Source organism: Phalaenopsis equestris, unplaced genomic scaffold (assembly GCF_001263595.1).
Source record: "Phalaenopsis equestris unplaced genomic scaffold, ASM126359v1 Scaffold000761, whole genome shotgun sequence".
Classification (NCBI taxonomy): Eukaryota; Viridiplantae; Streptophyta; class Magnoliopsida; order Asparagales; family Orchidaceae; genus Phalaenopsis; species Phalaenopsis equestris.
Window position 1 is genome coordinate 4908928 of NW_018165201.1, and position 16543 is coordinate 4925470.

General features: G+C 33.9%; 1 protein-coding gene across 1 annotated transcript in view; it reads left to right on the forward strand.

Annotated features, from left to right (window-relative positions):
* The window catches only part of LOC110030799 (autophagy-related protein 2), a 33650-nt gene extending 17475 nt beyond the window's left edge, over positions 1-16175 (forward strand). Inside the window, exons 6-14 of the mRNA XM_020733721.1 lie at positions 81-193; positions 1243-1447; positions 2137-2250; positions 5231-5338; positions 5707-5839; positions 10291-10496; positions 11665-11861; positions 15427-15657; positions 16022-16175. Coding sequence (XP_020589380.1) covers positions 81-193; positions 1243-1447; positions 2137-2250; positions 5231-5338; positions 5707-5839; positions 10291-10496; positions 11665-11861; positions 15427-15487 — 1137 coding nt within the window. The 3' untranslated portion in view covers positions 15488-15657; positions 16022-16175. The remainder of the gene's footprint in view (positions 1-80; positions 194-1242; positions 1448-2136; positions 2251-5230; positions 5339-5706; positions 5840-10290; positions 10497-11664; positions 11862-15426; positions 15658-16021) is intronic.
* Positions 16176-16543: the final 368 nt, after the last annotated feature.

Genomic DNA, 16543 nt, shown 5'->3' on the forward strand with positions numbered 1-16543 from the left:
CCGCTATAAAGAGTCGGAGGACCATTTAACCTCTTTCTCCTTGGAAAATTGTTGAAGAATTTAATTGTCTTCCTTTTTAGGTGATCGGGCATTATAATTCCAAAGATCATCCAAGAGAATCCTATGCTAAAGCATTTAAGTTAGATTTGGAAACGGTGAGGCCTAATCCAATGACACCTCTTGAAGATTACAGGTAACTTTTAAAAGGCATAACTTATTTGTTAATATATTATTTGTTATTACAATAGCCACATCAAAATTTATGTTTTATGCCTTTCTTATCCTATAATTGTTTGTTAATGTACATCCTTTGTTATGGCAAAAGCTATATCAAAATTTTTGTTTAATGCCTTCTTCCCTTTTGTTGCTTGGTAATCCAGACTTCTCTTCTTGTAAACCTGGTAATATTTCTTAGAAGCTTGCGTTCTAGTACTTCAAAGCAGGATCCTTACCTAAAACTTAGTTGTAGAGGACTTGTATGCTGTAGCCTAATGTATTGGAAGTTTTTTTCTATAAAAAGTTCTGTGCTTCTACTTTTACTTACAAGTGAAATTGTAAAATTTGATGCTTAATGAACTTATCACATAGCTTAGTTAGAGCTTGAACTTCTTTCTCTTCTATGGCGAAGAAGGCCCTTTTTACCATGCTGCTTCAAACTTTTGCATCATTGGATCTACAGACAAGCTATTATTTTCAAATTAAGGTTTTTCTGACAAACGTTTGATTGTTTTTAAGTCATTTAATTTGGTAATTTGCTATGTGCTTTGATGGCAAAGTACGCTTAGATAAAATTTCAGCAATACTAATTAATATTTTAGTAGAATATCTACTATTGCTAAACTACTACTTCATTTGAGGTGATCTGTAACATAATTTTGGTGATGTATGCTATTTTATCTTGTTTTTTTTAAATTCACCTGTATGTATTGCATTCACTTTCCAAACGATGAGCATACATAAGATGGCAAAATATTTACCAAGATAAAGAATGAACATATTTACCAACATAAATGATTTGTCATCTATGGCATTTGCGCTCTCATCAACCATTTCTGAATGTCTGCTTGAGAAATAACTAAATCCAATCCACTTTTCTGCGAACGCCTTTAACGTACTCAGTCTTTCATATAGAACTTTTGCTCTGCTATCCCATGCCACAATTAATCTCTAGCATGTCTAGTATACATCCGTTTATGTTGTAAAATTTATTTTTTGCTTGTAGCTAATGTTAACTTTGGGCAGGCTATATCTTGAGCTTCTTCCGATACGGTTGCATCTTGATCAAAGCCAGATAAATTTTCTCATTAGTTTCTTTCGCAATGGATTATCTGTTGAAGAGTCTCCAGCTATATCTAAGGATGTAGATATGTCATGTATGGACGAGAAAATGAGTAAAGCCTATAGAAATCTGCCAATTGTTGAGGAAGCATTACTTCCCTTTTTTCAGGTAAACATTTCGGTCCCCGTAGCTGGGTAGTTTCTTCGGTCTTTTGGTCTGAGGTTTTTTTTTAAATTTTTTTCTTCCAAATTTTTTCATATGAACATCACTTGCTGTTCCATATAGGTCCTTTAAAACAAAAAAAGCTTTGATATCCATATGAAACATTGTTGAATGGCGAAATATTACTTGGATTTGTCTACTGGATGTTTCTCATTCTTCCCTATTTTTAATGAAGAGAAAAGCATCTGAGCCTTTTTGTTGTTAACAAAATTAAAATTTTGGTACTAATCATTTAGTTTGCTAGTTCTTGTTTAGTTATTATTAGATTTGATGAATGATTGTGTTTCAATAGTTAGATTGTGTTAGTTGCACTCTCTGACAAATCTATTGCTTAATTTTTAAAGTTGGCCAAATGTAAAATATAGCATGTTAAATGCATTCTATTTAATCAAAAGTATGCCTTGACGGTGCTTAATTTTTTTTCAGCTTTTCAGTTTTCAGTTCCTTTTTTTTGTGTGCACGTACCTGGTTCTACATATTTTGATGGAAAATATCATGATTTGTAATAATTTTGATATTTTTTGCTCTTTCCAAAGCTATGGAACATAATATTTTAGGCACTTATGCTTTTATAACTATCTTGTCTTTGGAGGAAATATTTGATTTTAGACTGATTCTCTACTTCCTTGATTCAGAAATGTGATGTCAAGCCTCTGGTTGTGTGTGTTGACTATGTTCCTCGTCACATGGATCTCACATCACTTAGAAGTGGAAACTATGTTGAACTTCTGAACCTTGTTCCCTGGAAGGTAACATGTTATTTTTAGTTTATTTTATTGTTATTGTCTCTCTTTACTAGCACCGTCATTAAAATATTTGCTTGCCATATTGTTTGCAAAATTGCAAATTAGCTATCTGATAACTATAAGACTGCAGAAATTTCTAGTTTTACTGTTTGATCTAGTGAAATCTTCAGTGACTTGTTGATTTATTTTGTGTTTTAGAAGCTGGCATATTAATGTAAAAGCATTTTACTTGTTTGTTTTAACATAACAAACAAGCATTAACATTAAGTCTAACAAACAGTAATTGGTGCTTTTCACCAACTTTCAATAGCAACGAAGTTTACACAACCGATTCAGCATAATTTTATTGTCATGTATATGTCCAGAGTTGCTAAAAGTGTTTTAAATTTTTTTTCGTATATAACAAGGCTTTTATTTTCTTCAGTGTTAATCGTAATGTGTTTTATGCAAGCATTTTATGCCTTGAGTTTATATAAGAGTTTTTATCTTGTGTTTAGGATAATTATTATGATGAATTGAGATTTGAATTTATTGTGGCCTCCCCTAATATACATGGGAATTTTCCCTCTTAGTCATTCTATTTGTTGTTTTGTCTTTGCCGCCCTTCTTTTGAGGCATTTAATCTTTTTTTTTTTTCTTCTTTTTATCTTTCTGGGTCTTCTCCTGTACTGGACTTCTCCAACTTTTGCTATTCATTCTGCATCATCCATCAATAACTCAACTTTCTGTGAACCAAACAACGCCTAAGTGCCCACAGACCTTAAACTGATATATATATTTTTTCTTTATAAAGCTATTATAAGGAATTGTCTTTATGAAGGGCCCCATCATTCATTGTTAAATACCATTCGCCTGATTGTTAATCTTGGCAAAGTTTCAATTTGTTTGTTCTTGAAGTTTTGGGCTCTAGTGGGATTGATGTGAAACTTTGAAATTTCCCCCCTCTCCGATCTCTCTCTCTCTGGCTATGATCACCATTATCAAGAAATTTGTCCAATTTTGTCATAATTATTTGTAAACTTTAGTAAGTTGAACTAATAATATACGTACGGGCAGTAGTTATTTGTTTTTTAACTTTCTAGTGTCATGAAGTTGCAGGGAATATGTGATAGATGGATTGAAGTTGACCATATTCTAAAGCTAGTGATAACTTAATGATGCTACTAAGAACATTCTTCTATCATTCTATGACCTATTTGTGTTGGATCATACTTTGTTCATTGGTTATACCAGAACTTTACTTACACAAAGGAAATGATAAGGGGAAATACAGAATAGTGGAGAGTAGTGGGAAATGCAATATGCACATTTTGCTCTTCCTGAGATTCCCGATTTATAGGTGGGGGTTCTGGGATTTCAACCACTCTAGAAAAAACCACCAAATGGGCTATACATATTATAAAAAAAAAAAAAATACAAAATACACGAGATGTGTAGCTTAAGTAAAGATTAGGACGGGCTTGGGAAGTTGTTGGCCCTGCTAGTAACATCTGTTAAGTCAGTCCGGCGAGTCCCTGAGTAGCTCATGTGCAAGCTCCTCGTGAGCTTAGCGGATGTGTCTATGAGTCTACCTTGAGCTTGGTGGATAGGTTCGTTGACCTCTGATTGGGCAAGTCCTCCCAGGACTCCTCTAGCTTGTAATCATTATTTGTTTTGAATGGATGTTCATACATAAGCTATGTATTGAAGTTAATGGTAAATAAATGATGCTACTAATCACGACATTATTACATGATCTATGCGTCATGGCATGGAGGCAGTGCAATCATTTTTTTGGGAAAGTTTAGTGCTGAAGCGTTTATTTAATAAGGCTTCTATTTGAGGACCTTGATAACTTAAAAGGTCTTTATCTGTTAAGCTAGTTGACACCCGCACGTTAAGGGATTGAAATCACATGTTTGCAAAGTTGACGAGTCTTGAGAGTACAATTCATTTGCTATCATGTGGAAGAACCAATTGCATTTATTAACAAGTAAATCCTTTTGATGGATCCATCTTCTTCCGAAGTATAGATAATAGTGCTTATTTTGTAATACCAGCGGTTCTTCTGTTGTGAATCTAGAATATTAATAATGACTTCATATTATTTGAGTATCTGGATCTGAAATCTTGAGCCAGATAATATAATAATGGAAGATTTACATACATTCCACTCAATTTCTATTCATTTACATATCTAACACCTAAACTTCAAGTTTTACATACACACCACCTTACCTATGCATGAAATGGGGTATTTAACTTTTTAAAAGTTAAACTGGTGATATTTTTGATGTAATATGAAAGATCTGAGTAGTATAAATGTAAAAAATAACGTTCAAGTATTAGATGTATAAATATATAGGAATTGGGTGGTATGCATGTAAATGTTCCCATAACAAAATAGTGATTTCTGTGATAATTCAAATACAGTGAAAGTATCTTGAAGATTTAAAGAACGCATTTTTATTATTTGATATGCTCTGTTGAGTTTCTGATGAGCCATATTCTTACACGATTAAAGGTCTGCTCTTGTTCTATTAAATTAAGAATATGAACAAATACTTTGTCTGGGCATTAGCCACTACTGTGTTGAAACTGGAACAAGGAGTTGGCTTCAATCCTGCAGTTTATTATCGAGAAATGGATAATGAAAGAAGAAATTATCTTAACTTTTTTAAATAATCTTGTATGAATTCATTATTCCATTTTTTCAATGTTATCTTGTTGCATTCTATGTTATTTGTGCCTAAGAAACTGCAATTTTTCTTGTAGAATTATAAATTAATATGCTCTTTTTTTCACAAGAAAGTTTTTTTTTTTTTTTTTTTTTTTAATTTGGTGTCTCATTATAGTGCTCGCAGATGTAATCAATTGTCATTATTGGAACATCCTTTTTATGCCAAATTTATGTTTTTATAATTGTAGCAGTCGAGTCTTCTCGCTGCTTGTTTCATAGACATGATGGAGATTGAAGTGGTTATTTGTCAACATTATATTGCAGGGGATAGATTTGCAGCTGAAACAAGTGTGTGCTGTTGGAGTTTATGGCTGGGCGAGTCTGTGTGAGACAGTAGTTGGGCAGTGGTTGGAAGATATTTCTCACAATCAGGTTTTGATCTTTATTTTTTATTTTTATTTTTTTATTTTTTGGGGAATTGTACTTACTTAGAACAAAATTGCTATGTATTTATTTATCTCACTTGTAAACTTTCATATTTACATACATAGTACTTTTGGTGCTTTAAACCTATGCATGAAAATATGTATTTCACTTTATAAAAAGTGATATTAGTTTTATTTTTGATGTGATATTGAAGATTTGAGTCTTCTGTGCGTAAATATGAAAGGTTAGGTGTGAGATATATAAATACATTAGAATTGCATGCTATATATGTAAATGTTTCTTTTTTTTGGCTTTTACCAACTTAATCTCAGGCTCAACTCTCAATTTCACTATTTTTCACGGCTCATTTTCAGGTTCACAAATTATTGAAAGGTCTCGCTCCTGTTAGGTCATTGGTTTCTGTTGCCGCTGGCGCTTCTAAATTGGTTACGTTGCCTGTCAAAAGTTATAGAAGAGATAAAAAACTTGTCAAGGGAGTGCAGAGGGGTAAGGAATTAATATCTTTCTGCTAAGTTGTAAAATGCATTTTCTGATTAAAAGCTGCTGCAGGGAAGTTTTGTCTGTTTGTTTTGCGCAGTTATGCAACAACTGTGTTGTAGTTGTTCACAACAAATGACATTTCTGCTCCTACTATATATTGTTCTTTGTAATAGAATCAGTCCTGTATGCACATTTCGTACTGAAAACAAATATTCAGTTTGAATGTTACAAAATAAATTGGGACCTCACAAAATACTTATTAACACAACAATCAAAATTTAAAAAGTCCATTACAATAACAATTAATATTATCATAATATTGTTTTTAAAGTGCAGTTGATTAATATCAAGAGATAATCCCTCCTCTAATGGAACTCTCCACACCTGGTCACTATCGGCGGTGGAATCTTCGAACTGATTTGCCGACCTAAAAAAGTTACAGCTCTCTGCTCTAGTCCTCGGATCCCAACTCAAGCTTTTGGATCCACTCTTCAATTATTTTCATATTTTTTCAGTTATTTTTTAACTGGTCCCACTTGTTTTTCAGTTGCAATTTATCATATTATCTTCTTGTGCTTTCCTTGAATTTTTTTATTATATTATGCCAGCCTTCTTTATTAAAATAGATGGTTGACCTATTTCTCAAGTCCACCCCTTTAAAGCAGAGATCACAAAATATTAGCCTGAGTTCTTTATCCCATCACCACACCAACAACACACCACCATCACCACACCAACAACACACCACCACCACCACTCCCATATACACACACCAAGACAACCATAGCAACACTACCACCACCAACCCAACTCACCATCAACACACCACCACCATTACACCATCAACACACCACCGCCACCACTCTCATCTACACACACCAGCACTACCACAACACCACTACCACAACGACCACCGCCAACCCAACACACCACCTCAACCACATCACCTCCACCACACCAACAAGCTACCACCACGACACCAACAAGCTACCTCCATCACACCAATAAGCTACCACCACTGCACCATTAACACACCACCCGACGACACTCCTATATACGCACACAACCAACACCGCGACAACACTATCACAACCATCACCACCAACACAACACACCACCACCACCACATCAACAAGGCGTCACCACCACTACCACTCTCATCTACACGCACCAGCACCACACATACCACCAAATGTCACGAAAAAAAATAAATTCAATATCACCAACAAGCTACAACCAACAGACCAACACTACATCCGAGAAATAGAGCAACCCACCAAAGCCAACTTTCTAGAGGGCAACTAACAAAGACCAAAGACCAACATACCATAGAATAGCAAATGCAACAGGGCAACCCACAACCAAAATTGGAGAAGCAATTGCAACAGGGCAACCCATAAGGACCAACAAACCATAGAACAAAATGAGCAATCCAACCTTCAAATGTCGCAGCAAAAAGGAAATTCCAAGTCTAACCCCTTTAAACCAGTAATCAAATAGAACAAAGAGCTATAAACAGCAAAGAACAAGCCATTGAACCAACTCATTTATAGCATTCCTTCCAGAGGCTATAAACCTCAATAAGCAAGCCAAAGACCCCAAATATATAGGGAATCAGAAACCAAAAAGAGCAAATAATCACAAACAAAAAAGCCACACAGTGCAATGAACCTCAAATTGCATCCTTCCAACATTGAGCAAACCCATAAGTCGTAAAGATCAAGTCACACAAGGCAAACCTCAAACCGAAAGGAGCATGCAATATAACCACAAGTCTATAGGGTAGAGGATACCGTAAGAGGACAGGGAGCAAAGGATACAAAAGAGCCATACATCGGAGAGAAGCGAGAGAGAAGAATAAGGGAAATCCGTGCCACCTGAGCCGAAGATTGGAGAAGCAAGAGAGGAGAAGGGAGCTAGGGCAGAGACGCGAGAGAAGAGCAGGGCACACGAGAGAGGTTTTGAACTGCAAGGCACACGAGAGAGGCCAGCCAGGGTATATGTTGCGAAATAAATGCGGACCGCAGGGTCGAAGAGTGGCCCGCGTTTGGGATAAGATTATCCTAATAAGCCGCCACACCACAAAATCCAAACTGCCGTAATAGCATTTTCCCACCGCGCCGCAGCAAATATGTTGCCCCAAACGCACCCTAAATGTAATGGTTGAACCATATTCTCTTCGCTTTGTTGTGAATACTTAATATGCTAGAGAACTTCAAAACTTAAATTATCTAATTTTGAGTGAAATTATTTGTGAATCTGCAAATAATTTAAGTTGTGCAAAATTGCTACAAAATTCAGTTTGTTAGGGTTTAAGTTATCTAAGCCAAATAAGCTAAGCTAAGCTAAGATAAGTAATTAACTGATTTATTATCATCAGATGCTTATTAATGGTTTTTATGCGCTAATTTGTCTTCTTTTTCATTTGATTCTTTTATTGGGTTCAATCATCTTTTTTTTTGGCTAATATTATGTTTGATTTGATTTTTGATAGGATTATATTTGATTTCAAATGGTTGATCTTATCCTTATTTTCCCTATTTCTATAAATTTAGGCCCATGACTTGTAATTGGGTAAATTATTGATGAATGAAATATTGTATCAATAGAGTTATCTTCCTTTTTTCTCTACATTATGTATGCTTAGTTTTTTCTACCTTTAAATTTTATTAGCAAATTGTTTCAATCTTTATTCGATCACATTTTCAAGATTTTCTAATCTTAGGCCCCGTTTGGGGCAAGCTTATTGGTGCGGTGGGCGTTTTGAAAACGTCTCCCTTGTGTTTGTTTCACACGTAGCTCTCAGCGATTTCATATCGTTGAACGCCATTTCACGTCATTCCTTCATTATTCGCGAGTGCCCTTCGAACCCTACTTTCCGCGTTACGTTAGAGCGTATTACCTCCATCCCCTCGATCAATCTCGTCCCCACCGGATCTCTCACCTCTCTCACCCTTCTCTCGCGAGATTGAAGCCATCTAGGTAAGAGGAGATCGATTTCTCTCCAGCCCCTCGATTTTTCTCCAAGCTGTCCCATCGAAGCCGCTCCAGTGGAGATGTGATTCCCCTATACTGCAGAGGCGTAGAGCGGAGGTGCGATTTTCCTTCGGCATCTCCTTCGACTTTGTCAACAAGCTCGCCGACGAAGTTTCCTCCTGCAAAACTCAGCTCTGTCTTCAGATCGTCCTCTCTGTCGCATCCCCCAGCTCTTCCGCATCATACCTTCCGCTTCTCTCTTCATCTCCATCGAACCCCCTTTCCCTCCCGGCTCCAGGTGAGGATTGAAGTCTGCTTGACAGTAATTATTTTCTGCTTTTTAAGAAATTCTAGGGGTGATATGAAATGGATTGGAGGGTTTTATTGGAGAACCATCTGAGCCTATACTTTTTATATATATAAAAATAGATGAAAAGAAAAACTAACTTACATAGTAGTAATTCTCTTTTATGTCTTGTATATTGTTTGCCGTATAAGGGCCTTAAATCGTATAAGGGCCATAAATTGACAACAGACAATGAGATTGGAGTTTTTTTCTACTAACCAGTGTAAGGCTTCCCAAGTCCATTGGTCAATTTTCAATGATACAATTGTTTGAAAGATTTCAAATGATTGTTTGAAAGATGATACAATTGTTTGAAAGATTTCAAATGATCAATTAATGCTAGAATCTTTTCTTTGAATATAGTAATCTGCATATAAATTCGCTTTGATCGGATGAATCGAGTCAAAATGCACACCGAAACAGGGTCTTATGAAACAACTTAACCGAACATGGGCAAAATAGTCATTTATGCAACAACAACTCCCAGTAAGCTGTTCTGAATAAGTTGCCCCAAACAGCAAACCAACTTATTCTGATAATCTGCAGATTATCAGATTATCATAATAATCTGCTTATCAGTAGGTTATAAATAATTAATAGCCGCCCAAAACAGGCCCTTAATCTCACTTTCTCCAATTTGATATGTCTATTCCTATTACTTATATCCTTACCCTGTCATTAGAAATTCTGCTAGAATTCCATTTCCGGATCCCATGTTTCACCGAAACTTGCTAAACCCTAAATATCACGACCAAACATCTAAATCATAATATTTATGTTATTGCTTGTGTCAACTTCATTGTTTCTAGGACATAGTATAAGTTTGTATAGAGCAGAGTCATAAGGTAGTTTTACAAACTTAAAGGAAAATTTACATATTTACCACACAATTTTTATGGATTTACGTATCTAACACCTAAAGTTTGATATTTACAGTTGGTGCAAAAAACACATGTATAAAAAGGTGCATTTGAGTTTTTAAAAGCTAGTAAAAGTGATGTTAAAGATTTGAGTGTTGGGTTTTTTAAATATTAAAGCTTAGGTGTTAGATATGTAAATTCATAGGAATTGTGTACTATGCATGTAATTGCCCCATCTTTGAAATTTTATGTAATTCTCTTTCTTTTTTTTCCAGGAGCAATAGCTTTTGTTAAAAGTATTTCTCTTGAAGCTGTTGGATTGGGTGTTCATTTGGCATCAGGGGCTCATGAGATACTTCTTCAGACAGAATTCATTCTTAGGAATATTCCATCTAATGCACCATCACCGTCCGATAAGAATAGAAGAAAAAAGTCAGCAAATTCTAATCAGCCTGCAGATGCACAAGAAGGCATTCGCCAGGTATACATTCTCTGGGCATTCACATACATACCACCCAATTCCTATGTATTCACATTTCTAACACCTAAATTTTGCTTTTTTACATTTATACCACTCAAATATTTCATATCACATTCAAATATTTCATATCCATATCACATAAATAATACCACCATTTTAACTTTTTAAAAGTGAAATACATCTTTTCATTTCAAGGTAAGGTGGTATGCATGCTAAAATTAAAATTTAGGTGTTAGATTGTAAATACATAGAAATTGACTGGTATGTATGTAAACGTTCCTTCAAGCTATCATGAATAACCGTATGTTGAATAAGCTTGATTAATTATTTTTGAGATCTTGAGGTTGGCATTTGAAAAAAAATGTTGGAAACTATTGAATTAACCAGTTTTCAACAGAGAGATTTAGAAATGTTGATGTACTGTTTACGGTTAATGTGGCAATTCTTGAAAACACATTGGGAAGATGAATTATCTTCCGTTGGTGTAAAATAGTTGAAAGTCATCACTCGGTTGTCTGGTCCTATATCAGTTTGTGATATTATTCAAAAAGTATTTGTAAATTCATTTATAACAAACATGAAGTTTAGCCTATTCTTTTTTTTTTCCTTATATAAACTTGGAGATCAGCTAAAAAGTCCTATACATGCCAAAATACTATAAGCAGTAATATGATTACTAAGAATTATAAGATTCCAAAATCGCCCAATATCCAGCATTTCAGACGAAAATAAACATAAATGTGATATAATTCCCTTGTTTTACCATAATTGAGACAGGGACATGGCCATCGTGTGGCTGGCGAAAATTGTGATGTAATCAGTCTGAATTTTTTTGTATCATGCAGCCTTATATATAGAGTATTATATTTTCGGTGCATTTACGTACATACCACCCAACTCGTGTCTTTACATATATAACACATATACATTCATATTTGCATGCGTACCACTCAAATCCTTAACATCACTTCAAAAATATCAAAATTACTTCCATTTTAAAAGTGAAATACACATTTTCATGCATAGGTTTATGACACCAATCTGTTCTAAGTGTAAATATGAAACCTTGGGTATAAAATTTGTAAATACATAAGAATTGTGCGGTATGTATGTGAATTTCTCTATTTGTTTATGATATCTTCTCACACATTATGCATTGAAATCATAGGCATATGAGAGTCTGAGTGATGGCTTCAGTAGGACGGCTCGTGCAATACTCGGAACTCCGATCACAGAATATCGACGAGGTGCCAGTGCTGGATCTGCTCTAGCAACTGCAGTCCGTGCAGCTCCTGCAGCAGCTATAGCCCCTGTTACTGCTTCTGCTCATGCCATGCGCTGCGCTCTTCTTGGAATGAGAAACAGGTAAATTTTTTGGCTTGTTCAATTTTATCATTAATGTGGTGTATTTTGTTTTGGGAGGGGGGTGCCACAATTATTATGCATTTACATATCTAACACCTAAAGTTTGATATTTACATTCATGACTCTTCGGGTATAATAAACCTATGCATGGAAATATGTATTTCACTTTTTAAAATTTAGTAATAGTGGCAATTTTTATGTGATGTTAAAAATTTGAGCTGTCTGCAGTAAATATCAATGTTTAGGTGTTAGATATATTAATATATAAAATTGTGTGGTATGTATGTAAATGCCCTTTTTTTGTTTTCCTCTTAGGCTCAAGTTCTTTTTAATTTTTGGTCCTCGCTCATCATTTGTGTCCACCTATTATAAAAACCTGAGGTATGCCTATGTGAGTATGATTGTGATTATGGGTGCGTTTAGGGCGGCTGCTATTTTTTCAAGATGCTGCCATAAAACTGCTTCCTGGAGAAGCAGCTTTTCAGAAGTTGTCAGAAAACTGTTGATGAAGAAACATGTGTCTGTTTGGGAGATTTGTTGTGTTGCTGTTGTTTCTGTTGAGAAATACTGTTTTACCCTTATATGTGTAATTCATTAAAATAAGTGCAGCTTTTATAATATTCAGAACTAAATAACAGAAAGAAGTCGTACTGCTAGAAAAAACTAACAGTCCCATTCCAAATACTCTAATACACAAAAAAAAAAGGATTAGTTATTTGAAGCAAATGACTATAATAATGAGGAAAACAATGGTAATCAACAAGCCATATACCTATATTGATCAATCAATAGAAGCAATGGAATGAAATATATATGAGCATTGCTCGTCTGTTTCTTTCAGAATTTTTTGTGTACGTGTTTTGCATATTCATGCATTAATGTGAACCCTCAGATTACATGTGATAAGATACTTATAACCATTTTTTTCTTTCTCTTGCTAGCCAAATCGAAGGTCCTCGAGGCAACAATTAGGCTCAATAAGATCTCTTACCGAAAGAAGACTCCATATATAATCACCATTTTTCCAAATCGAATAAACACTTGAACATATTCTCTTGCGACAGGTAGTGTCTGTGGGAAAACAAACTTGCCAATTTAAAATTGATAAGTGGTGATCGGTTGAGCCCTTTGATGGTTATTTTTCATAATCACTCTAAATAACATTTGAATGACATCCCCGTTTGATGTTATCTGGGATATATCCTCAATGAATACATATGCATTGTAATTACACATAAAATTCTGAAAGAAACAAATTAACAATGCTAAAATGTACTTCATTACATAGCTTATATTGTTTGATCAGTGCCCAACATTCAAATGCTAAAATATATTTCATTTCATGGCTTCCATAATAATTTTTGGATATTGCAAACTTCAAATGTGCACTAAAACATATGCAATTCTATTTATAAAAGTCTCAGCAGAAGAAAAATAAAAAAGAAACAGTGATCAATATTCTCCTTTCAAAATGTTACTCCACACTGAGAAAGAGAAAAGAACAAGCAATTTTACCGGCAAAATTTATGAGGCAAATTAAAAACCAGTGCTCATATATCTATCTAAAGAAAATAAACCAACAAAAAAAACTGAAATAAACAGATAAACATTGCTCATATTTATTTCATCTCATTGTTTCTACTAATTGATTAGAACACATAAGGTTTTTTCTAGCTTATTTATCATGCAAGTTTCAAATGTGCAGCAAAGGATATACAGTTTTATTTATAAAAGTCTAAGCAAAAAAAAAAAACCAAAAGGTGAAGCAGTGCTCAATGTTCTTCCCCCAAAATATTATTCTACACTGAGGAGATAAGAGCAAATAATTCGACTAGCAAAATTTGTCAGATAAACTGAAAACCAGCGCTCATATATCTATCTAAAGATAATAAACAAAAAAAAAAAAAAACTGAAATAAATAGATAAGCATTGCTTATATATATTTCATCTCATTGCTTCTACTGATTGATCAGAACAGGTAAGGATGCTGCTAATTTATCTATCATGCAAACTTCAAATATGCCGCAGAGCATATACAATTCTATTTATAAGTCTCAACATAAGGAAAAAAAAAAAGAAAAAAATAGCGCTCCCCGCCCCCCCGAAATGTTACTCCACACCGAGGTTATTTAAAATAGTAAATCTTTAAAAAACATATGGACAAATCTCATATATATTTCATTCCGTAGTTCCTATTAGTTGATCATGATTGTTATAAATGTTGCTAGCTTAGCTATCATGCAAACTTAACAACTTTGTAAGAAAGCATATGCAATTCCATCTGTAAAATTCTTGCATATACTAAAATAAACAGTTTCTTAAAGAAACAAATGAATAAAGCTCAAATATATCTAATTCCATATCTTCTAGTGGTTTATCAAGATAGTTATAGATGATGCTAAATTTTCTATCGTACAAGCTTCAAATTTGCAGCAACACATATGCAATACCGTTTATAAAACTATTTCATATTTTAAAAAAAGGGAAGCAGTGCTCAACATTCTCCTCCTAAAATGTTAATCAACTCTGTATTGGAGACAAGTGGAGGCAAATCGACTATGAGTGCAAACATATGTAGAACAAGTTTACAAAGAATTCTTAAAGAAACAGGTGTATAATGCTCATATATTTTCCGTTTCGTAGCTTCTACTGCTTGATCAAGATTAATATAGATGTTGCTAACTAATCTATCTTACAAACTTGAGTGGTGTACGACTCCCATTGCAAAAATCGTGGTAAGGATGTTAGGTAATGCTATTAAAGATGGATGAACCTATGTCCTTGTTGGTAGTGAAGACCGTCTCCAATAGTTGTATCTCTCTATGTGGGCTAGGCCGCCTCTCATGGGTGGAAGCAACTAGTTTAATTATTTCGGCAGGTGGGCTCAGTTGTATGCGTAAAAATTTCCATACAACCTTATTTGTGTATGCAATGGGATTTATAGCTATTTTGTTTACTCCCAGATGAATGCAATACAATTTTCGATTGGTTAATCATTTATTATGCTCATCTCAAAATAAATCTGATGAATATATGAAGCATTCTGATTAAATTTGAATCACTATATCTTGGCTCAAAATTTCCCTTCTCAAACATAGTTCATTTGTTACAGATTATTTTTCCATTATAAGATTTTTGAAACAGATAACCTTTTTATCAGAGGATGTTTCTATGCGAATTTTGCATTAAGAGATTTCAAATCATTATTAGGACTGTTTGGATGATTTGTTCTTGATTTTCTCGGAATTTACTTCAGAAAATTTTTTTGTAGTAACTCTGAAAAAAATTTGTAGCTGGGACTTCCTTGTGAAAAATGATATTACATATATACCACACAGTTATTATGTATTTACATGTCTAATACTGAAATTTTAATATTTACCCTTCTAACGCCTTGTTATCATGACACTGTGTATTTGACTTTTAAAAAAATAGCAATGCTGGTATTTTTTTTGTAGTGTTAACGAGTTAGAGTGGTATGTATGTAAATATCAAAGTTTAGATGTTAGATATGTAAAAAAGAAATTCATTCAAACATTTAACCTCTGTCTGATTTTCTCTTCAGCCTGGACCCAGAGCACCAGAAAGAATCTATGAACAAGTATCTTGGTTCCTCCAGGCCATAGATGTTCCCTAGCAAGTCTCAAGACTTCAGCCTAGTTTGTTAGCTATTCCCAATCTGGTCACCCAATTCTCTGCCTCCGGCTACTGCTACACGATTTCCAGCAACTGGTGAGCTACACTGGGCAAATTTTCCAGCTCCAACTTAATTCCACCTGCAATTATGTACATAAATGTAAGTAAATATGATTTCTCTCCATATATATCTAAATATATAGGATGATTTACATACATACCACTTAATTCCTATGTATTTACATATCTAACATCAACACTTTAACTTTTACATGCATGCCATCTTATGTTTGTATGAAAATGTATATTTTACTTTTTTAGAAGTTAAAATGGTGGTATTTTTGACTTGATATGAAAGATTTTAGTGGTATGAATGTAAAAAGTAGAGCTTAGTTGTTAGATATGTAAAAACATAGAAATTGGGTGGTACTTATATAAATGTCACATAATAAATAATAATATTGGTGCAAAAAGGGATCAAGTATCAACATCTGATTTGTTTTTTTTTTTGGTCCTTGTTGTAGGTGAATATTTAAACACATTCTTTTTTGTATCAGAATGTAAATAATTCACGTCCTTGTTTTCTTACCCTTTTTAGGTTTTTGTAAACAATCAGTGGAGCAAATTGCTCTGTAAATATATCTCACAATGTTTGCATTTTCTATCCTTTTTTTATGTAATTTAACATTTCAATAATATGCAAATATATATATATATATATTTGAAAAATATTATTCACGTTTTTTTTTTTTTTTGTGGCAAGAATGTGTATTGATCCATCTAGTAAAGCGCTTGAATGATTGTTTTGGTTTGGTAAGGTATAATTTCTATTATTGTATTGTTTGAGGGGAAATCTTTGGATGGAGTTATTTTTAACTTAAATATGATTATGATGAATTTTATGGTCATTGAATTTATTAAATTTTTATAATGGAAAAAGAGTGTAATATTAATTATGATTAACAGCGAGGTGATTTAATTATAGATATCAAACTTTAGGTGTTATACATTGCCTTCAAATATAGTGTCTGTTTGGGGGGGGCGGG